Source organism: Piliocolobus tephrosceles, chromosome 14, assembly GCF_002776525.5.
Source record: "Piliocolobus tephrosceles isolate RC106 chromosome 14, ASM277652v3, whole genome shotgun sequence".
NCBI classification, from domain to species: Eukaryota; Metazoa; Chordata; class Mammalia; order Primates; family Cercopithecidae; genus Piliocolobus; species Piliocolobus tephrosceles.
Window position 1 is genome coordinate 28,275,470 of NC_045447.1, and position 24,932 is coordinate 28,300,401.

The 24,932-nt window shown below is 37.1% G+C and overlaps 1 protein-coding gene across 4 annotated transcripts in view; it reads right to left on the bottom strand.

Annotated features, from left to right (window-relative positions):
* The window catches only part of MUSK (muscle associated receptor tyrosine kinase), a 137,195-nt gene that overhangs the window by 96,071 nt on the left and 16,192 nt on the right, over positions 1–24,932 (bottom strand). For all 4 annotated transcript variants that reach the window (XM_023201329.3, XM_023201320.3, XM_023201325.3 and 1 more), the window contains exons 2-5: positions 21,196–21,322; positions 16,758–16,909; positions 10,362–10,489; positions 4,005–4,146 (exon numbers count right to left, since the gene is read on the bottom strand). In XM_023201329.3, coding sequence (XP_023057097.2) covers positions 4,005–4,146; positions 10,362–10,489; positions 16,758–16,909; positions 21,196–21,322 — 549 coding nt within the window. The remainder of the gene's footprint in view (positions 1–4,004; positions 4,147–10,361; positions 10,490–16,757; positions 16,910–21,195; positions 21,323–24,932) is intronic.

Here is a 24,932-nt window from a genome sequence, read left to right on the forward strand (position 1 = left end):
GAAAAGAAAAGAAAAGAAAAGAAAAGAAAAGAAAAGAAAAGAAAAGAAAGGGAAATTATAAGTGTATTTGGTACCTAAAGATTCCATGATTCATTGCTTCAATCGCTCTTTTGCAATAGTCTTAAATCCTTTGCCCTATTTTCCTTCCTGACAAAACTCCAACACTTATGTCTTGCCTTTGAATTTAGCTTTCTGCTATTTTCTGAACTTACAGCTGTATAGCAGAGCAACACTGGAGGAAAAACCCTGCAACTATGCAGATTGATGCCACTCCATATTCATGGTCCTGCTCTCTACTAGAACTTTAATGCTGCCCTACCATCCTGGTTTACTTTGTGAGTCATCTCTCCCATCCCACAGCTATTTTAGAACTCACCTCATCCCCACCCCCTTCCCTGACCCTTTAACAAAAGTGTTTTCAAAAGATAACCCTAATTTCTCCTTCCTAGAGGAAATAGAGACCATAAGAACAGAATTTTCTCAAATTCTATCCACCAAACTTATGAACTGATTTATACTGAAAACAGCCCTCTTCTCTTTTCTTCCTAATACGAGGACATCCTGTCTTCCTGTCTAAGGAGAGTGACCATATAATTTATTGTGGAAGCTTAGATACTTCTGAAAGTAAAAGAGAGACTCTATTAATAATGATTCCAGGACAACAGGCGTAAACCAGAACTGTCTTGGGAATACTAGAACATGTGGTCACCCTCTGTATACATTTTATCATTCTACTTGGCCCCCAAATACAACCCTTGTGCATTTTCCAGCACCACATTCCCTTGAATATTTTCTTATGTATGTTCAAATGTTCCTTCTCTCTGAGCTCAGTCTCATTCATATTTTAACATTTAATTTTTTTTACATTTCAATTTTTTTCCAAGAGAAATCTTGCAATGCAACATGATCTACACACCAAACATAGCTCCAGCTACTGCTCCCTCTTTTGGCTCCTCCCCTTTGAAAAATTTATCGAAAAATTTGTCAATACCTCCTGTCTCTTTTTTCAGCTCCCAACATCTTCATTTGCAGAATTCTGGCTTTTCCCCTCATTTTCATCTAGACACTTCTCTTGACAATGTCACATAGGAGTATCTCATTTTTTAACAGAACAGACAGTATTCAGCCTTACTCAAATTCTTAGACACAGCTATATGTGCAGCCTTGTGTAAGTTAGCTATCCTCTCTATTCCTCTGTTTCCTAAAATGGCAGAATATAGGGCCCTTGTTACAGACTTTTAGTGAGGATTAAACAAGATACTCCACATAAAACATTTAGCCTCAATGGAACCTTTTAAAATGTTAGCCTTCCCATTGGACATCCTTTCAAAAAGACATCCATGCTACACCATGCTTGAGTTAGATGTTTCCATCAATAAGTCTGTATGTCACTGTTTGAACATTTTAAGGCAAGACCAAAGTATAGGATACCTTTACATTTCCATTGCAGAGATCCAGCAGTCTGAGAATGGCAATCTAGAAAGGGAGCTTTACTTCTGTGTGGTAGGGTGTTTCTTCCACATTTGTTACAGCAAAGATTTAGTTAACACATTGTACTCAATCCATGGCCTGGTATGTTTATCTTTATTAGAGGCTATCAATGACAAAACTGTATCTTTTCCTGTATGCCCATCTGGGTTAAGTGTAGCCCAGCATCAAATGGCACCATAGAGTTCTGCTTCGATATAGCTATTACATAACTAATTTGCAGGGTTACAACTTGATACATACATATGCTCATCTGCCCCAACTGACCATGGCCCTGCCTCATCATCTTCAGTCCTCATCATTGCCAAACTAGCAGGCATCTGCATGTACTTTTGAGGTTTTCCCAGTCATTTCTCAGTTACTTTTTTTTAAAACTTGTTCTGAGTTGTATGTTGAGGTAGCCCTACCTCTAAATAGGTCATGTCTACATTATATCTTATGAAAATATCTCAACTATTTCTTCAAGTGGAAGTCAACTTTTCAGAGCTTTCAGAGCCAAAGCAAATTTGTTGCAATTTTATGTTTTAATCATAATAAATATAGTAGATTCCATTTATTAAATGCTTATTATGTACCAGCAATTGTGCTAAGCATGTCACATATTGTGGCTATTTTAATAGGGACTAAGATGAGGGTAGAAATAGACATGTGTGCTAACATCATATTACCTACAGTTAGGGTAACTTTAAATGATATTATGAGCTCTCAGTACTAGCAAATTTAATACAGTCTCTAGCTTATATTAACTTTTAAAGCATTAAGCATGACCATTTAAAGGTTAGGAAAAAAGAGGCAGTATTCAGTGCTACTGACAGGCATGATACAAAATTAAATGGTAACACAAAACCAAACTGTATAATAACTCCAACTAATGGAGTTCGGTGATGATTTTCTCTAGGTCCAAGGTAAAGCAAGTTGTTTTAATACCTATGAAGCTAGTGACCTAAATGATCAGTATTAAATATGATAATACAGAAGACTTATTTTTAATATCTTAAAGAGAAAAACTCTGTGGTATTTTATACAAATGGATAGCATTAATTCTGCATCATTCCTTAGACAGAACAAGAAAACACTGGATCTAGGCAGTCAGATATTCAGTGAGTCTGAATGTGTGTCTGGGTGGGTTTGTAGGTTTATTTAGTTTTTACTGAATAAATCACATCAGCTGGTTGTTGAATACTGAGCCTTAAACAGCACTGATTATTTAGAAGATATTAAATTACAGCAACTTGCTGAAAATGTGTTTTTATATTCTGACAGCCACTATTCCCACCAACCTCATTATTTTCCATGAGGAATTAATGAACGTTTTATGAGCAATTGGTCCGATGACATAATAAAGATGTTACCTCAATTAGAGGCAAATGTGGGAAACGAGATCATTAAAGATGTGGCAGGAATGTCCATCAAGGAAATAAAAATAATCTTAAAGGGGTTAATAGAAAACTATATGAGTGAGAAGGAAATATGCAGAAAAGGTTAGATTTTGGCCTAAGGAAAGTAGGATAGAATCAAAGCAAAATATGGACAACTCTTCAAGTCTTTTCCTGATTGAACTGTAATTTGTGCCAGTATGTGATACTCTAACACTTATCAATCTGATAAGAGAAAAGCAGAAAAATAGATGATAATTCTTATAGCCAACATTTATTGAGGGTGCATAAAGGACCAGATGCTCTACTAAACACTATCAACATCTATCTTCATTAAATAGAGCAACCCCCACTTAACAGGTGAGAAAACTAGGAGCCAAAGATGTTAATTCTCTGGCATACATCAGGAAGAGCTAGGAAGGGTGTGTACTCAGTTTACTCACCAAATAGAGGTGTGGTGGTAGTTCTTCTTTTTAAGCCAAATGTGGTGCAATTTTAGGTCAGGAAGGACCCGACTAACAAGCGAATAGAACACCTAGACCTATTTGGATTCTGATTTCTCAGTGAAGACCTTTCACACCAAGTTATTGAATTAGCTGATTAAAAAATATTTTTAGAAAGAAAAGAAAAACTATTTTGACAACATAACTCATAAAACTGAGATTATTTTTGGCTTTACGATTTGAGTTAATTTTTTTTCCAAGCTTTGTGATAGAATACTATCTGAAAACAGCTACTTTTTCCCCCTTATCACATCTTTTTAAAGTTGTTCTATATGATGAAAAAGATTAAAATTGTTGTGCCCAAGTTTGTAAATGAGGGAAGAATTGTCCAAACCAGGAAGACATTCTAAAATGGATTTCTATTATTTTACTGTTACAGTAAATTTAGTCTGTTTGGTAAAAATTACCAGTGATTGTGAGTAATCAATGGAATATGACCTTTTATACTAGTGAAAATTTCTTTCTTTTTCAGTTTTCCTATTCTTTTATCATAGGCTTGACCTTATGGCCTAATATCTGGAACAACTGAGGGAACTGGGCTGCCCACATCTATTCTCTCTCAAGCCCAAGTGCAGCCTTCACAGTAGAGAGTGAGGCCCCTGGTCACACTGTGAGTGGAACAAATGCAGCTCCTTACCCTCAACTTCCAGCTTCACCACTTTTGAATATGCTGTCCCGAGGCTGTTTTTTGCCACACATCGATACTGTCCTGCATCTTCCTTTTGTACGTTATGAATCCTCAAGCTCCCAGATTCAAGAACTGCAATTCGGGAATTTTCCTGCCAGAGATAGGGACGTGAATTCAAAAATGTTTAAGGGTCTATCAAGGATACATTTGCCAAATATCATCAACTTATTGTCATCACTATTATCATCAAAGATATCACTTTGGCCTTCACTGGGCACTTATTATATAAAACATACAATATTAAATGAAATAGTGCAGGAGTACCTAAGTTAATCTTCACCAGGGTCCTATGAGGTATAGTTTATTTTTATTTTCTTTCATCACATGAGTATATATATAAGGGCTTATTTTACTTCCCCAAAGTCACAGCTAAATCTGATTAAAAGCATTGCTTTTAGAAGGAGGAAATGTTGCAGAAGGGGGTGGTGAGGCATACAGAACTACATACTGGGTATAATGTACAGCACTGAGATTTAGATGCACTAAAATCTCAGACTTGGCCACTATACAGTTCATCCGTGTAACCAAAAACCACTAGTACTGCAAAAACTATTGAAATAAAAATAAATAAATGCATTGCTTTTAACTATCAAGTTTACCTTGCACCCTAGATGGTGTCTTTAGAAGAGTACATGTCCTTTGAAATACTAGAAAATTTCACACATAATATTAAAATTACTCTTTAGAGTTTAAGTATTTCATCTGTCTTTTCTGTTTGGGACCCTAAATTCAGTAACATAAGTACAACCACCCTTGTTTGTCATTGTAGGAAATGCACCAAGATTTATAACAAAAGGAAAGCCAGATAATTAGATAATCATTAAAAATTAGCAATTTTTATTTTATTTTAGATAAAGCAGAGCTGAATAATTTTATACCTTAGTTCAGTTAATTGACATATGGTGACACCTTTGCATTCCCCATAAAATACACTATGCATTGTTAAATGAGAAACATAGTCTGTAATCTTTTAGGTGATACAAAGATGGAAAGACAATAATGATGCCATATAATAATTTATCAATAAATGTGGGGATAAGATACAAAGGCAGTACAAAATAAGTGTATGGATAATAACTTTTTTTTTTTTTTGAAATGGAGTCTCATTCTATTGCCCAGGCTAGAGTGCAGGGTGCGATCTTGCAACCTCTGCCTCTCAGTTCAAGTGATTCTCCTGCCTCAGCCTCCTGAGTAGCTGGGATTATAGGCACGCACCACCACACCCAGCTAATATTTTTAGCAGAGACAGGATTTTGCCATGTTGGCCAGGCTGGTCTTGAACTCCCGACCTCAGGTAATCCGCCTGCCTTGGCATCCTGAAGTGCTGGAATTACAGGTATGACTACTCTTCGTGACTCAGGAGGGATTTGCCAAGGTATTTGTGTATGAGTCTTGAGTCTTTTTGCCTAACTTCTCTCCAGAGCTCTCATTTCTTTTCTTCCGAACCTTGTCTCCACCCCTCCTTCCAGAAATTGTCAGTTCTAAAGCCTGGGTTTTAGTGTCTCTTTTTCATCCCCTACGTCTCAGATTCAACATTAAAAAATAAATGACATAACCAGCCAACAAACACAAATGATTCCAGGTTTGCTTTTGCATTGCCTCCTTTTCTTTTTTTTTAATGTAAACTATAAATTTAATGATACTGTATCAATATTAGTTCATTGGTTGTAACTCATATACCCTACTAATGCATTATTTTTTATTATTATACTTTAAGTTCTAGGTTACATGTACACAACGTGCAGGTTTGTTACATATGTATACATGTGCCATGTTGGTGTGTGCACCCATTAACTCGTCATTTACATTAGGTATATCTCCTAATGTTAACCCTCCCCCCTTTCCCCCTCCCCCCTCCCCACAATAGGCCCTAGTGTCCAAGTGATCTCATTGTTCAATTCCCACCTATGAGTGAGAACATGCGGTGTTTGGTTTTCTGTTCTTGGCGATAGTTTGCTGAGAATGATGGTTTCCAGCTGCATCCGTGTCTCTACAAAGGACACGAACTCATCCTTTTTTATGGTTGCATAGTATTCCATGGTGTATATGTGCCACATTTTCTTAATCCAGTCTGTCACTGATGGACATTTGGGTTGATTCCAAGTCTTTGCTATTGTGAATAGTGCTGCAATAAACATATGTGTGCATGTGTCTTTATAGCAGCATGATTTATAATCCTTTGGGTATATCCCCATTAATGGGATGGCTGGGTCAAATGGTATTTCTAGTTCTAGATCCTTGAGGAATCGCCACACTGTTTTCCATGATGGTTGAACTAGTTTACAGTCCCACCAACAGTGTAAAAGTGTTCCTATTTCTCCACATCCTCTCCAGCACCTGTTGTTTCCTGATTTTTTAATGACTGCCATTCTAACTGGTGTGAGATGATATCTCATTGTGGTTTTGGTTTGCATTTCTCTGATGGCCAGTGATGACGAGCATTTTCATGTGTCTTTTGGCTGTATGAATGTCTTCTTTTGAGAAGTGTCTGTTCATATCCTTTGCCCACTTTTTGATGGAATTGTTTGTTTTTTTTCTTGTAAATGTGTTTGAGTTCTTTGTAGGTTCTGGATATTAGCGTTTTGTCAGATGAATAGATTGCAAAAGTTTTCTCCCATTCTGTAGGTTGCCTGCTCACTCTGATGGTAGTTTCCTTTGCTGTGCAGAAGCTCTTTAGTTTAATTAGATTCCATTTGTCAATTTTGGCTTTTGTTGCCATTGCTTTTGGTGTTTTAGACATGAAGTCCTTGCCCATGCCTATGTTCTGAATGGTATTACCTAGATTTTCTTCTAGGGTTTTTATGGTTTTAGGTCTAACATTTAAGTCTCTAATCCATCTTGAATTAATTTTCGTATAAGGAGTAAGGAAAGGATCCAGTTTCAGCTTTCTACTTATGGCTAGCCAATTTTCCCAGCACCATTTATTAAATAGGGAATCCTTTGCCTATTTCTTGTTTTTGTCAGGTTTGTCAAAGACCAGATGGCTGTAGAAGTGTGGTATTATTTCTGAAGGCTCTGTTCTGTTCCATTGACCTATCTCCCTGTTTTGGTACCAGTACCATGCTGTTTTGGTTACTGTAGCCTTGTAGTATAGTTTGAAGTCAGGTAGCATGATGCCTCCAACTTTGTTCTTTTGACTTAGGATTGTCTTGGCAATGGAGGGTCCTTTTTGGTTCCATATGAACTTTAAAGCAGTTTTTCCCAATTCTGTGAAGAAAGTCATTGGTAGCTTAATGGGAATGGCATTAAATCTATAAATTACTTTGGTCGGTATGGCCATTTTCACAATATCGATTCTTCCTATCCATGAGCATGATATGTTCTTCCATTTGTTTGTGTCCTCTTTTCTTTCACTGAGCAGTGGTTTGTAGTTCTCCTTGAAGAGGTCCTTTACATCCCTTGTAAGTTGGATTCCTAGGTATTTTATTCTCTTTGAAGCAATTGTGAATGGGAGTTCATTCATGATTTGGCTCTCTGCTTGTCTGTTACTGGTGTATAAGAATGCTTGTGATTTTTGCACATTAATTTTGTATCCTGAGACTTTGCTGAAGTTGCTTATCAGCTTAAGGAGATTTTGGGCTGAGACAATGGGGTTTTCTAAATATACCATCATGTCATCTGCAAATAGGGACAGTTTGAATTCTTCTTTTCCTAACTGAATACCCTTTATTTCTTTCTCTTGCCTGATTGCCCTAGCCAGAACTTCCACCACAATGTTGAACAGGAGTGGTGAGAGAGGGCATCCCTGTCTTATGCTAGTTTTCAAAGGGAATGCTTCCAGTTTTTGCCTATTCAGTATGATATTGACTGTAGGTTTGTCATAAATAGCTCTTATTATTTTGAGATACGTTCCATCAATACTGAATTTATTGAGAGTTTTTAGCATGAAGGGCTGTTGAATTTTGTCAAAGACCTTTTCTGCATCTATTGAGATAATCATGTGGTTTTTGTCTTTTTGTCTTTGGTTCTGTTTATATGCTAGATTTGTTTATTGATTTGTGTATGTTGAACCAGCCTTGCATCCCAGGATGAAGCCCACTTGATCACGGTGGATAAGCTTTTTGATGTGCTGCTGGATTCAGTTTGCCAGTATTTTATTGAGGATTTTTGCATCAATGTTCATCGGGGATATTGCTCTAAAATTCTCTTTTTTTGTTGTGTCTCTGCCAGGCTTTGGTATCAGGATGATGTTGGCCTCATAAAATGACTGAGGGAGGATTCCCTCTCTTTCTATTGATTGGAATCATTTCAGAAGGAATGGTATCAGCTCTCCTTGTACCTCTGGTAGAATTCGACTGTGGATCCATCTGGTCCTGGACTTTTTTTGGTTGGTAGGCTATTAATTATTGCCTCAATTTCAGAGCCTGCTATTGGTCTATTCAGGGATTCAACTTCTTCCTGGGTTAGTCTTGGGAGACTGTAAGTGTCCAGGAAGTTATCCATTTCTTCTAGGCTTTCTAGTTTATTTGCGTAGAGATGTTTATAGTATTTTCTGATGGTAGTTTGTATTTCTGTGGGGTTGGTGGTGATATCCCTTTTATCATTTTTTGTTGTGACTATTTGATTCTTCTCTCTTTTCTTCTTTATTAGTCTTACTAGCAGTCTATCAATTATGTTGATCTTTTCAAAAAACCAGCTCCTGGATTCATTGATTTTTTGGTAGGGTTTTTTGTGTCTCTGTCTCCTTCAGTTCTGCTCTGATCTTAGTTATTTCTTGCCTTCTGCTAGTTTTTGAATGTGTTTGCTCTTGCTTCTCTAGTTCTTTTAATTGTGATGTTAGGGTGTCAATTTTAGATCTTTCCAGGTTTCTCTTGTGGGCATTTAGTGCTATAAATTTCCCTCTACACACTGCTTTAAATGTGTCCCAGAGATTCTGGTATGTTGTATCTTTGTTCTCATTGATTTCAAAGAACATCTTTATTTCTGCCTTCATTTCATTATGTACCCAGTAGTCATTCAGGAGCAAGTTGTTCAGTTTCCATGTAGTTGAGTGGTTTTGATTGAGTTTCTTAGTCCTGAGTTCTAGTTTGATTGCACTGTGGTCTGAGAGATAGTTTGCTATAATTTCTGTTCTTTTACATTTGCTGAGGAGTGCTTTACTTCCAACTATGTGGTCAATTTTGGAATAAGTGCAATGTGGTGCTGAGAAGAATGTATATTCTGTTGATTTGGGGTGGAGAGTTCTGTAGATGTCTATTAGGTCTGGTTGGTGCAGAGTTGAGTTCAATTCCTGGATATCCTTGTTAACTTTCTGTCTCGTTGATCTGTCTAATGTTGACAGTGGGGTGTTAAAGTCTCCCATTATTATTGTATGGGAGTCTAAGTCTCTTGGTAAGTCTCTAAGGACTTGCTTTATGAATCTGTGTGCTCCTGTATTGGGTGCATATATATTTAGGATAGTTAGCTCTTCCTGATGATTGATCGCTTTACTATTATGTAATGACATTCTTTGTCTCTTTTCATCTTTGATGGTTTAAAGTCAGTTTTATCAGAGACTAATTGCAACCCCTGCTTTTTTTTGTTTTCCATTTGCTTGGTAGATCTTCCTCCATCCCTTTATTTTGAGCCCATGTGTGTCTCTGCATGTGAGATGGTTCTCCTCAATACAGCAAACCGATGGGTCTTGACTCTTTATCCAGTTTGCCAGTCTGTGTCTTTTAATTGGACCATTTAGTCCATTTACATTTAAGGTTAATATTGTTATGTGTGAACTTGATCCTGTCATTATGATATTAGCTGATTATTTTGTTCTTTAGTTGATGTAGTTTCTTCCTAGCCTCGATGGTCTTTACATTTTGGCATGTTTTTGCAATGGCTGGTACCAGTTGTTCCTTTCCATGTTTAGTGCTTCCTTGAGGATCTCTTGTAGGGCAAACCTGGTGGTGACAAAATCTCTAAGCATTTGCTTGTCTGTAAAGGATTTTATTTCTCCTTCACTTATGAAACTTAGTTTGGCTGGATATGAAATTCTGGGTTGAAAATTCTTTTATTTAAGAATGTTGAATATTGGCCCCCACTCCCTTCTGGCTTGTAGAGTTTCTGCCAAGAGGTCTGCTGTTAGTCTGATGGGCTTCCCTTTGTTCTATCTTTAACATTATTGGTTCCTATTTCCTTTTTTTCCTAGTCAGACCCAAATGAAATGCCATACAGTTTGCATATATGCAAACAGAAATATTTACATTTGGTTAAAATGTACCTGGAAACTATTTTATATTAGAAGTTTGTAAGTGTGTAACTGAGTGTGTAAAGAAATGTTATATTTTAAAATACATTTTATATACATGTTTTGACATCATAACCACTTACCCTGAGAGGGCTGTCTCCCTTTATCCAAGACACTGATGGTTTGGGATTACCCATTGTAGTACATGGTAGGACTGCTTTTAATCCCTCTATTATTTTCACATTTATGGGAGGACGAGTTATTTTAGGTTCTAAAAAGAAATGAAAATTCAAAATAAATAAGGCAATATGGCTTTATTAAACCTAGAGTTTCTAACTTTCAATTTAATTCTAAATATCTGTTTTAAGAATCATTTGAGGCATGTTACATGAAAAAATTCACCAAATGCTAAGACAATTTTCTTCAGTAGATATCAAACAGAAATCAGTTTAGAGACACTTGGTTGGCATAGCAGCCTTCATTTTAAAAGATAGTTAATGAAAGTCAATTAACATAGGCTGTCACCATAGCAATTCAACATTATTTAACTCATACTGATAGACATAAAACATTTAAAAAGAAAATTTTGATATAACTATATTCTTATATAGTTATAAATTATGACCTATTTTCCCTTTTGCTTCCATCTTAATTTGACTATTAAATTTGATGATTATTAATTAAATACATTCATTCTCTAGAAAGTAAACCAGATATTATTATATTAACAATCAGAAGAAATTCTCTCATATAATTTGGGGGGATTCAATTCTATAAAGTAAACATGTAATTTACTGTTCAAACACTCTTAATCTTTCAGAAGAAATAGTTTACGCCAGTTAATTTTTATTCTCAAATATGAAACTCTCAAAGAAAGTTATTAAATCTCATATACAAAAAAATTGATAAGTTCAGGATGCCAGTTATTTTAGTACTATTCATAAAATAGTTAAAACTACATTTATGTCCTTAGGAATTTTATGCTACAGATACAGAGGGGGACTTGACAAGAAAGACTACTGAGAAATGGATACATTTTATTTCTTGCAGGACATGTGCCATAACCAATTTGTTATTTTGACAAAGGAAAGCATAAACTAAGGACTTTTTTTCCTTCTAATTAAATGTCAGGGAGAGGAGTGGGGGCTTTGATGTTGTTGGTAGTAAGAGGTATTTGCAAAGCCTTCATGATCTGTTGTATTTTTATTTATTTATTTTTATTTTTTATTTGTTTATTTATTTTCTTGAGATGGAGTCTGGCTGTGTTGCCGAGGCTGGAGTGCAGTGGCACAATCTCAGCCCACTGCAAGCTCTGCCTCCCAGGTTCACGCCATTTTCCTGCCTCAGCTTCCTGAGTAGCTGGGACAGGAGGCACCCACCACCCACGCCTGGCTAATTTGTTTGTTTGTTTTGTATTTTTAGTTGAGTCGGGGTTTCACCCTGTTAGTCAGGATGATCTCGATCTCCTGACCTCGTGATCTGCCCACCTCGGCCTCCCAAAGTGCTGGGATTCCTGTTGGTTTTTAATCTAAGCATTCACTGCCATTTAGAGTTGCTGTGGCCCTGCGTTATAGCAAAAATACAAGAAAGACTTTAAAATATAAGAAAATAACAACTTTATTACTTTGCCTGCTATCTATAGCATACAACTCTCCTTCTAATAAACTGTAAATACCTACATTTAGATACAGTACTGGCCAGGTTCCTCAATTGTGAGTTGTATTGTCGTACAGTTGCTGGGAAAAACTTAGCTTAGCACTTGATATTCCTATGACAGTCAAATAAAGTGGCATCTGTGCCTTCCATGGGTTCCCTGAACAAGATCTCTATGGTAAACCTGAGGCACAGATAAAGTCTTAGGTAAAGACCTTTGGTTAAAGCAAAAAACTCCTATCTTCTCAGTGACGTGACATGATGTCTTGGTCATCTGTTAGGTGAGGGGTGAGGAATTCCCTTTTGGGAAACTGAATATAAAGTCAACTGGGAATGACTAGAGTATTGACGCATAGCCATGGATCCCCACTGTAAGGGAACATGATTCAGGGTGGAGTCATAAGTACTGACCAATAAGAACTGGTCACCTTAAAGCAGAGTGCTGGAAGTATCCTGCTGTGCCAGCATTGAGACTTCAGCTGATGGACCATTAGGAATTTAGGGGACAGAGCTCTTCGGTGAGGGCTTAAGATAGCTGGAGTAGTGATAGGGGTTGGGGAATCTTGGGAGCCTTACAAAATAGGTCTTCCCAAGAAGTATGGAAGCATTCCAAAATTTTAGCAATTGGAATGGCCACACTGGTGTATATCCACATGAATGGATGAGATCTCCAAAAGGAGAGGTTGGAAAAAATAAGACAAGAAAAGGGTATTTAGTATAGAACCCAAATCAAGAATATTTGGGCCAGAGAGAATACGTAAAACATTCAAAAGAAAGGTAGTGTCACAAAGTAAGGAAATACTTGAATGTGTTTCATCCTCAGAATCAAGTCTTCATTATTTAGCAAATAAAATGAGAGCATTCCAACTTCCTTTTTCTGTTTCTTACTGCTCCTCATACTGAAGGGAAGCCTGCGTATAAGCAGATCCCCACCTACTTACGCACAGTAAGTACCAAATCAGTATTCCATGAAGTCCTGCTATTCCCACCAGCTTTTTATCCTAATTAACTGAAGACTCCATGTATATTTATGACCAAAAAATAAAAGATCAATTGAGAAAAATTGTAAACATAAAAGGATGGAACCAAAACAAAATCAATTTTTTTTTTCTGAAGGAAATAAAATGCAGGGAAAAAAAGAAAATGTCTTTTTAAAAGATGCACTAGTGATATCCTTAGAAGCTTAAGTGAATATTGTATCATACAAGTGAGTTTGTTATAAAAACAGAGCCATCAAGGAAATTCTTAGAAATTAAAAATATAGTTTTTAAGATCAAAACACTCAGAATGACAAAACAGTCATACCAGAGACCACATTCATAATATGAAGGAAAAGTAAAAGGAATCTTCAAGAGAGTAGAATATCAAGACATGCAGAAAATATGAGGAGAAAAATTTGAAGTCATAGAGAAAGAAAAAAGAAAAAAAATAGAGAAAATGTACCTGATTTTCAAAAAAGCTTTGGTCTTTATATCAAAAAGGCCCACCTAGGCTGGGTGCAGTGGCTCACTCCTGTAATCTCAATACTTTGGGAAGCCAAGGTGGGAGGATCATTTGAGCATAGGAGTTCAAGACCAGCCTGTGCAACATAGTGAGAACTTATCTCTACCAAAAAAAGTAAATAAGTAAATAAATAAAATTAGCCTGTCATGGTGGCTCATGCCTGTAGTCCTAGCTACTTGGGAGGCTGAAGCAGGAGGATTGCTTTAGCCCGAGTAGTCAAGACTGCAGTGAGCCATGATCACATCACTGCACTACAGCCTGAGTTACAAAGTGAGATCTTGTCTCGAAAGAAAACAAAACAAAACAAAAACCAAACAAACAAACAAAAAAACAAGGCTCACCCAGAACTGAGTAGGATTAATTCTTAAAAATATACCTAACATATTCTTGTGAATTTGTGAAATTTATGAACTCTAGAAATAAGAAGAAAAATCCTAAACTTTTTAAGAGAGACATCAGATTTACCTGTAAAGAAATAATAAAAAGACCTCTCATTTGCAACAGAGAATTACCTACTAAAACTAAAGAAAGGGGCTTTTAAAACTCTGATTCTGCACACAGCAAAATTATTATCCAACAACGCAAGCAAAATGAAGACTTCCAAACATGCAAAAATTCAGAAAATATTTTACATCTTCACTCTCTGAAAAAAGTAACTAATGATTTCCTCCAGCAAAATAACAAACAATAAATAAACGATGAAAGACAAAAATGCAAAAACTAAAAATAAATGTCCCAAGTAGATCTAAATTCCTCTAATTTGTGTGGTGCCAGTATGTATGGTTATAAGAGTGTCAGAGAAGAGAAGATGAAGGTTACATCATTGTAAGATTGACAGTTTGCAAGTAGCAAATGTTTACAGGACAGGAGGCCATGAGATTTAAAGATGCTGGTAAGGCAGTGTTTGATGATTCACCACCAGGTAGAAGAAAGAACTAAGTATGGAAGGAAATAAAAGCCCCATTGGGGAGTCAATGGAAAGGAGAACAGAGAGGAATCAAGGTAAGAGAACTTGATGATATTGGTGATGCTGAAGTTGTATAGCTAGAGTAGGAGAATGAGAGAGACTGAGACACTGTTGTTAGCTGAGAAGGAGACAATGGAAGTTTGTGCCCACAAACTCTACTTGAAGGCAAGTCATGAGTATGGGAAACTGTTTTGCTCATCTGGCAAGGCTGGACCAAAATATGTCCATGATCAGAGAGTGATGTACTGGAGCTGAAGATTTTAAATGCAGACTACTTCCAGAGGGTGACAAGGCCAAGAGTGAATCATCGATTGGGTAGGCTGATAAAGAGTTCACACAAACAGGCTCATGACTGTAATCCCAGCACTTTGGGAAACCAAGGCGGGCAGATTACTCGAGGTTAGGAGTTCGAGACTGGCCTGACCAACTTGGCAAAATTCTGACTCTACCAAAAATACAAAAACTAGCTGGGTGTGGTGGCACATGCCTGTAATCCCAGCTACTTGGGAGGCTGAGGCAGGAGAATTGCTTGAACTTAGGAGGCAGAGGTTGCAGTAAGCCATGATCACATCACTGTACTCCAGCCTGAGTGAGACTCCGTCTCAAAATATATATATACATATATATAAATATATATATATAAAACAAAAAAAAAGTTAACACAAACAACCTAAGTACCCATTAATGATAGACTGGATAAAGAAAATGTGGTACATATACATTGTGGAATACTATGCAGCCATAAAATGGAATGAGATCATGTCCTTTGCAAGGACATGGAAGGAGTTGGAAGCCATCATCCTCAGTAAACTAATGCAGGAACAGAAAATCAAACACTGCATGTTCTCACTTATAAGTGAGAGCTCACGATGGGAACACATGAACACATGGGGGGAAACAGCACACACTGGGGCCCGTCGTGGATATTGGTGTGGGGAGGGAGAGCATCATGAAGAATAGAATGGATGCTAGGCTTAATACCTAGATGATGGGATGATCTGTGCAATATACCACCATGGCACATGTTTACCTATGTAAAACACCTGCACATTCTGCAGATGTACCCCTGAACTCAAAATGAAAGTTAAAAAAATAAAACCACTATTCCTCACAAACTACTACATATATGTGTGTACATATAGATTAAAAGTATGGGCCTTAAAATTGAAAAAAAAAAAAAAAAGACAGACAAACATCACTGGATTTGTGGAGGTCAAGGAATTGTGAGAATTAAGTGGTTAGTGGTTCTATTTCATGGGCGTTAAAATTTCTTAGGGTGATTACAGGAGTAGAGATAGATAGAAAGATAGTAAGCCTGGAATCAAATTTTGTAATAAATATCAGGAAGTGCCTAGATTATTAGATGACATGATGAATACAGTTAGAGAAAAGATAGGTCAGAATGGCATAAGCACTCATCAGAGGAAAGATTTTGTATAGGAATACAAAATAGAATGGTTTAAAAGCAACATTGAGGGCTGAGAGATTACCTTGTAGACATGAAGTGGGGAAAACAGAACAGCTTCCATTGAAGCACTCTGAAGAATATCAAATTTGAAATAAGGAAAAAGGGTAGAAGTGTCTACAAAGAGGTTAGAAATAAAAAGGTATAACTTATACCTGATGTAAATGACAAGTTGATGGGTGCTGACAAGTTGATGGGTGCAGCACACCAACATGGCACAAGTATGCATATGTAATAAACCTGCACGTTGTTCACATGTACCCTAGAACTTAAAGTATAATAATAAAGAAAAAAAAAGAAATAAAAAGGTGTTTGGTTGTGTTTCACAGATGTAGGGTAAAGGATTTAGAGGAAGGTTTCCTGGTGAAAGAATTCAGGGTGGAAGTCAGGAGATGTGTGAAGTTAAGAAAATGGGAGAGGACAGAGAATTAAGAGGCTTGCCTTAGGGTAGTGGTTGATGGCAGGATAAGAGGTGTGGGATTAACTGGCCTCAGGGTTGTGCTTGAACTTCAACTTGTCTCACTGCTGAATCACCAGGCCTGAGAAAATCTCTATTTACTGACTGTTTTAAAGTGTACCAAGTCAGGGTGGGGGGCAGTGGCTCAAGCCTGTAATCCTAGCACTTTGGGAGGCCGAGGTAGGCGGATCACCTGAGGTCAGGAGTTCAAGACCAGCCTGTCCAACATAGTAAAACCCCATATCTTCTAAAAATAGAAAAATTACCCAGGTGTGGTGGCATGCACCTGTAGTGCCAGCTACTTGGGAGCCTGAGGCAGGAGAATCACTTGAACCCAGGAGGTCAAGGTTGCAGTAAACCGAGATCATGCCACTGCGCTCCAGCCTGGACAACAGAGTGAGACTCTGTCTCAAAAAAATATATAAAAAATAAATAAATAAATAAGTGTACCCAGTCAACTTTCAAATCAATAGACGAATCTCTTTCCCACTCACTCATCTTCACTTGCAGGGCTCCACAACTCTCCACAGCTCCTCCCACACCATTGTTGGCCGTGCAGCAGTAAATGCCATCATCACTGTCTTCCACACTCAGGATGGTGAGGAGCTGACCATTCTCCCGGATGCTGTACCGGGTGTCAAAGAGCCTGCAGGTCACAGAGAAAAATGACAGATTAGTGCTTCATCTGTGATTTTTTTGCTATGATTAACTTATCAAACTGATGAATCGTTAATGAGGAAGTAGAATAAAGGTGAGAGGAAACTTGAGTGAGTTCTGAATAATAGAATAACCTTACTTGGTAAAATAAACCTAACATTATATTCTCATCTTTCTTAAGCTCCAATAGTCAAAAGTAACATGGTCCTTCAAAAACACTTTCAAAGAGTGATGCCTACTGATAAGACAAAATGTAAAGTTTACTTTATTCAGGAGAGCATATAAAACCAAGATATAGGGGTCTTCTCGCAATAATTTCTGGGAAGTAGCAGCTATTAATAGATAATGAACATGCATACATACAATGAACAGAAAGAGGTAATTATTTATAGAAGTAACTAATGATTAGTTGAATATTCATTCTTTCATTAAACAATTACTTATTACTTACTGAATGCTAACAAGTGCCAGGCACACTTCTAGTTACTTGGGATACATAAGGAAGGAAAACAATTTCAAACAACAAAAATATATACTCTACATATATTATCTATTTAATTATATGCACACCATTTGTTAAGAAGGGAATTAGGGCAATAGAAAGAAATAGGAAGAGAAGCAGCAATATAAAAGAGAGTTTCTTTTAACCAAATAAGATTTTTTTAATACCAAATGCGTGTGGTAAGCAGAGTAACACTCCCACAAAGGTTCTTGTTTTAATCACCAAAACCTGTCAATATGTTACCTTATTTTGCAGATGTTAAGAATCTTAAAATGGAGTATGCTGGACTATTCAAGTGGGTCCTGTGTGATAATAAGTATCCTTAAAAGATGAAAGAAGGAGACAGATTGATAAAGGGAGGTACAACAATGGAGGCAGAGGTCAGAGTAGTGCCATTGCTAGCATTATAAGTGGAGCAGGGGGCCAAGGAATGCAGGTGGCCTCTAGAAGCTAGGAAAGGCAAGAAATCAGATTCTTCCCTAGAGCCTCCAGAAGGAACTCAGCCATGCCAACACTGACTTTAGCCCAGTGAGATTTATTTCATACTTGTGACCTCCAGAACGATAACATAGTATGTTTATGTTGTTTTAGGCCACTAAGTTTGTGGTAATTTGTTACAGCAAGAATAAGAAATAAATACAGGTTTTGGTACCTGGAAGTGTGGTGCTGCTGCAATAAATACCTAAACATGTGGATATGGCTTTGAAATTGAGGAATAGTTAGAACTGAAAAAAATTTGAAAAGCGTGCTAGAAAAAGCCTGCATTTCCTCAAAGAGACTGTTAATAGAAATATGTGTGTTAATGATTCTGCTCCTGAGGAATTGGAAGGAAGAGAGTTGAATGATAGAGAAAATCTAAATCATCTTAAGGAATACCTAAATTATCATGAACAGACTGTTGGTAGAAATATGTATGCTCAAAGCACTACTGGTGAGGACTTGGGTGGAAATGAGGAGCATGTTACTATGAAAGGAAGAAAAGGGGATCATTGTTATGCAAGACAGGGAACTTAGCTGAGTGGTGTCCTGCAGTTATGTGAAAAACAAAACTTATGAATGATGAACTCAGATATTTAGCTGAGGAAATTTCTAAGCAATGTGTTGAAGCTGTGGCCTCATTTCTTTTTGCTGGTTATAGTAAAATTCAAGAGGAAAAGATAAGTGGGAAAAACTGCTAAGCAAAAAAGGAACCAGGACTTGATGATTTGGGATTATCAGCCTATCCAGATTGCACAAAATACTAGCAAACCAAATTCAACAATACATTAGAAAGCTCATCTGTCATGACCAACTGGAATTTATCCCTGGGATACAAGGATAGTTCAACATATGTAAATCAATCAATGTGATACATCATATCAACAGATAAAGGGTAAGAAACATATGGTCATTTCAATATATGCTGAAAAAGCATTTGATAAAAATTCAGCATCCCTTTGTGATAAAAACGCTCAAAAATTAGATGGAAAATGCCTCAGAATAGTAAAAGCCATATACGACAGACCCACAGCTAGTATCATACTGAATGGGGAAAAACTGAAAGCCTTTCCTCTAATCTGGAATGCAACAAGGGTGCCCACTGTCACCGCTGTTATTCAAAACAGTCATGGAAGTCCTACCTAGAGCAATCAGACAACAGAAAGATATTAAGGGCCATCCAAATTGGATGGGAAGGAATATCTTTTTTACAGATGATATGCTCTTATATTTGGAAAAGCTTAGACTCCACAGAAAACTATTAGAACTGATAAATTCAGCGAAGTTGCAGGATACAAAAATCAACATACAAAAATCAGTAACATTTGTATATGCCAACAATGAACAATATGAAAAATAAATTTAAAAATAATCCTATTTATAATAGCCACACATAAAATTAAATAGGAATTAATCAAAGAAGTAAAAGATCTCTATAATGAAAATTGTAAGACACCAATGAAAGAAATTCATGAGGACACCAAAAAATGTAAAAATATTCCATATTAATAGATTGGAAGAATCAATATTATTGAAATGTCTATACTACTGAAAGCAATCTATAGATTCCATGTAATTCCTATCAAAATACCAATGGTATTCTTCACAGAAATAGAAAAAAAAAATCCTAAAATTTATGTAGAACCACGAAAGGCCCAGAATAGCCAAAAGAAAAATGAAAAAAACTGGAGGAATCACATTGCCTTACTTCAAATCATACTACAGAGCTAGAGTAACCAAAACAGCATGGTACTTGCATCATAAGAGACACATAGACCAATGGGACAAAATAGAGAACCCAGAAATAAATTAATGCACCGACAGTGAATTCATTTTCAACAAAGGTACCAAGAACATACAATGGGAAAAAGTCTCTTCAGTAAATGATGTGTGGAAAAGTGGATTTCCATGTACAGACGAATGAAACTAGACCCCTATCTCTCTCCATATACAAAAATCATATCAAAATGGATTAAAGACTTAAATCTAAGACCTCAAACTATGAAACTACTACAAGAAAACATTGGAGAAACTCTCCAGGACATTGGTCTGGGCAAAAGTTTCTTGAGCAATACCCACAAGCACAGGCAACCAAAACAAAAATGGACAAATGGGATCACATCAAGTTAAAAGGCCTTCTGCACAGCAAAGGATACAATAAACAAAGTGAAGACACAACAAATAGAATGGGAGAAAATATTTGCAAACTACCCATCTGACAAAGGATTAGTAACCAGAATACATATGGAGCTCAAACAACTTTACAGTAAAAAATCAATTAATCCAATCAAGCATAGGCAAAAGATTTGAACAATTTCTCAAAAGAAGATATGCAAATGGCAAACAGGCATATCAAAAAGTGCTCAACATCATTGATCATCAGAGAAATGCAAATAAAAACTACAATGAGATATCATCTCACTTCAGTGAAAATGGCTTATAACCAAAAGACAGGCAATAACAAATGCTGACAAGGATGTGTAGACAAGGGAACCCTTGTATACTGTTGATGTGGGAATGTAAATTAGTACAGCCACTAAGGAGAATAGTTTGAAGTTTCCTCAAAAAACTAAAAATTGAGCTACCATATGATCCAGCAATCCCACTGCTGGATGCATAAGCAAAAGAAAGGAAATCAGTATATCAACGTAATATCTGCACTCCTATATTTGTTGCAGCACTGTTTATAGTAACTAAGATTTGGAAGCAACTTATGTGTTCATTAACAAATGAAAGGATAAAGAAAATGTGGTACAATAGACACAATGGAGTACTATTCAGCCATAAAAAGAATGAGATCCAGTCATTTGCAAAGACATGGATGGAACTGCAGATCATTATGTTAACTGAAATTAGCCAGGCACAAGAGATAAACATTGCATGTTCTCACTTATTTGTGGGATCTAAACATCAAAATGATTGAACTCATGGACATGGAGTGTAAAAGGATGGTTACCAGAGGCTGGAAAGGGTAGTACAGGGATCAGGGGGACTAGGGGATGTTTAGTGGGTACAAAAAAGTAGAAAGAATGAGAAGGTCCTACTATTTGATAAGACAACAGAGTGGCTATAGTCAATAATAACTTAGTTATACATTTTAAAATAACTTAAAGTGTGTAATTGGATTGTTTGTAACTCAAATGATAAATGCTTGAGGGGATGGATACCCCATTCTCCATGAGGTACTTATTTTACATTGCATGCCTGTATCAAAATGTCTCATCTACTTCGTAAATATGTATATACCTATTATATACCCACAACAATTTTAAAAAATTAAAATGTGGAATACTTACTTAATGAGAATTTTATTTCTGGTCCAGGAAATCTCAGGCTGGGGGTAGGATTCCACTGCACACATGAAAGTAGCCACTTCTTCAACTAAGGCATCCACTGTTTCAAGAGGAGTGGTGATGACAGGAGCTAAAAGGAAAGGAGAAATCAAAAGAGAACATTCTAGAATTTTGTTTACTAACCCTTCCTTAAGCAGTCAGAAACCATTACATACCTGAATGAGAATTCTGTTTCCCCAGAGTAGAAATTTGCCAAAAGAAAGGAAGAGCTTATGTAAAGAATGTTGTTTCTACTTCCAAACTAGGCATTTGAAAATCAAAAGAGAAGACTCTCAGGAGAGCAGGGCTTAGACTCTATGATATATGAGGAGAGGCAGATCCAAGTTTTATGGGGCCCAAGTTCATGCAACTTGAGAGTACTTTTTAAAGAAAAAATATAAAATTATGAATACAAAATTTCTGTGGCCACCCCAGTATTATGAGCATAAAGGAAAGTGACTCTGAAGGGAAGTCAAGGTGGAAAAGGATAATAATTTTAAAAATTGTTGTTTAAGAACAATTTTCCCCTGATTTTATAAAAATAGACACTCATATAAGCACATTACTAAAGCCCAGCAAGGGTCTTAGAAAGGGCTCCTGCAAATGAGAGAATCTGAAACTTAAGCTTCATCAGATTTGTAGAGAATTCACTGTGGCATACAACTAGAAAATGAAGAGGCACCACTTTGTGAATTGTACATTTTAAAGGGTAAAGCGCAAGGTATGTGAATTATATCTCAATAAAGCTGTTTTTTTCTATTTTATTTTTGTAAGACAATGGGAGGAAAGACTGGAGACATGGTCCCTTCTTTTTTCTCACTCCTCTGTGAAATGAGAGCTACCTGCATTTATACAGTAAATCATATGGTCGCTTCAGTTAAAGGGCAAGGTATATATCAAAGTCAAATAAGTAGTGTGATTGACGTTTAGAGGTGAAATAGTCAGTGACAGACTTATAAAGCATCTAGAACAGACTGGCACATTGTTTGGCCATAAAAGATACATCCACTTTCTGAATAAACCTTATTATTAGTATTATTTTTATTTTTATTTTTGTAAAGTCAAAGGCAAGCTCATCTGCTGAGAGTGAGAAAAAATGGTGAGTGGGAGTGTTTTACTTGCCCCATATCTCCCTTGCTAATGTCATTTTGTCTTTTAGGATTCGGTTTAAACATCCATCTCCTTCCACTTTCCCTGACATGCTAGGCAGACCCGAATGCTCTTTTCCTTAACCTTATGTTATCCTGTAAATGTCAATCTTATAATGTCACTTGTCACACAGATACTATTAAAATGATCTGTTTACGTCTTTGTCCCACGCTCAATTATTAAAACCTTGAGTGTTAGTTCAGGGATCATGTTTTAGGCATCTTTTAATTCCCAGGGTGAGCACCGTGACTGATACACTGTTTAAATGAACAAAACTGTATTTATAAGGCCTCTACAAAAGGAGTAAATACAAAAGTTGAAAGACAGTAGTTGAAATAAGAAAGCAGAATTTTTATGTAAAGTGTCTTCTTATACACAGTCATCAGGGCCACTTTCTTCCCAGCTTTTCAACAGAATAATCATTATATATTATAATAATCATAACATATATTAATATAATAATCATAATATAATCATTATAATATAATCATTACAATATACAGAACATAGTACAAAGAAATACAGACATGGACACTATTAAAGAATAGTTAGGAGATATAAAATATAGAGTGACAGGCACTAATACACCTCTGATAGAAGTTTGAGAAAAATAAAAGAGGGGAGCAGTCTAAAAGCAATATACAAAGAGTTAAATAGCTGATAATTTTTCAAAACTGAAAAAGAAACCCAGGAATATTAAGATTGAAAGTACCCACCAAGTGACAAGACAGATTTAAAAAAAAGAAATTCAGCTGGGCATGGTGGCTCACACCTGTCATCCCAGTACTTTGGGAGGCTGAGGAGGGCAGATCGCTTGAGCTCAGGAGTTCAAGACCAGTCTGGCCAACATGGTGAAACCCTGTCTCTACTAAAAATATAAAAACTTTAGCTGGACATGGTGGTGCACACCTGTAGTCCCAGCTATATGGGAGGCTGAGGCACGAGAATCGCTTGAACCCAGGAGGTGGAGGCTGCAGTGAGCTGAGATCACACCACTGCACTCCAGCCTGGGTGATAGAGAGAGACTGTCTCAGGAAAAAAAAAAAAAAAAAGGGAAAGAAAGAAATTCATACTTGGACACATTGAATTAAAACTATAAAACTTAAAGATAAAGAAAATCTTAAACTCTACCAGAAAGAAAAAGATTAATTCCTTAAGAATGCCAATTCAGGGTAACCTGAGATTATTCAGCAACAAAAATTGATACCAAAAGGCAATAGGCTAATATCTTTACATGACTAAGTAAAAATAACTGTTAGCTTAGAATCATACAGCTAGCTTAGGTAATAATTTTAAAGTCAGAACACTTATAAACAAATATTGAAAATGTTTACCACTCACAGACTTTCTCTGAAATAGTTACTAGAGTAAATAAACTCAGAAAGGAATAATTTTTACCAGAAAGAAAGTGGTGAGTTATTAAAAACAATAGCATAAATGGTAGTGAAATATCATTGCAATTTTAATGCACTATGGAATATTTTTAAAAACTCACAAATTTTTGTGTTTAAAAAAGAGTGGAATTAAATTCCAGACAAACAATTATAAGATCAAAGTTCAGGGAAGAAGTTTAAAATGCTAAATAGTTACAAAATGCTAAGCTCTTTGCCATAAAATACAAGAGGACAGAAATATTGACCAACTTCAAACAGAAAGAAAAATCTATGGTTAAATGCTTGTGTTAAAACTTCATGGGGGGCGGAGCAAGATGGCCAAATAGGAACATCTCCAGTCTCCATCTCCCAGCGCGAGCGACACAGAAAACTGGTGATTTCTGCATTTTCAACTGAGGTAGTGGGGTCATCTCACTCGGGAGTGCCGGACAATCGGTGCTGGTCAGCTACTGCAGCCTGACCAGCAAGAGCTGAAGCAGGGCGAGGCATCGCCTCACCTGGGAAGCGCAAGGGGGAAGGGAGTCCCTTTTCCTAGCCAGGGGAAATGAGACACACAACACCTGGAAAATCGGGTAACTCCCACCCCAATACTGCGCTGTAAGCACACCGGCACACCAGGAGAATATATCCCACACCTGGCCGGGAGGGTCCCACGCCCACGGAGCCTCCCTCCTTGCTAACACAGCAGTCTGCGGCAATCTATCCGCAAGGGAGCAGCGAGGCTGGGGGAAGGGCGCCCGCCATCACTGAGGCTTAAGTAGGTAAACAAAGCCACTGGGAAGCTCTAACTGGGTAGAGCTCACAGCAGCTCAAGGAAACCTGCCTGTCTCTGTAGACTCTGCCTCTGGGGACAGGGCACAACTAAAGCAGCAGAGGCCTGTGCAGACGCGAACGACTCTGTCTGACAGCATTGAAGAGAGCAGTGGATCTCCCAACACGGAGGTTGAGATCTGAGAAGGGGCAGACTGCCTGCTCAAGTGGGTCCCTGACCCCTGAGTAGCCTAACTGGGAGACATCCCCCACTAGGGGCAGTCTGACACCCCACACCTCACAGGGTGGAGTACACCCCTGAGAGGAAGCTTCCAAAGCAAGAACCAGACAGGTACACTCACTGTTCAGCAATATTCTATCTTCTGCAACCTCTACTGCTGATACCCA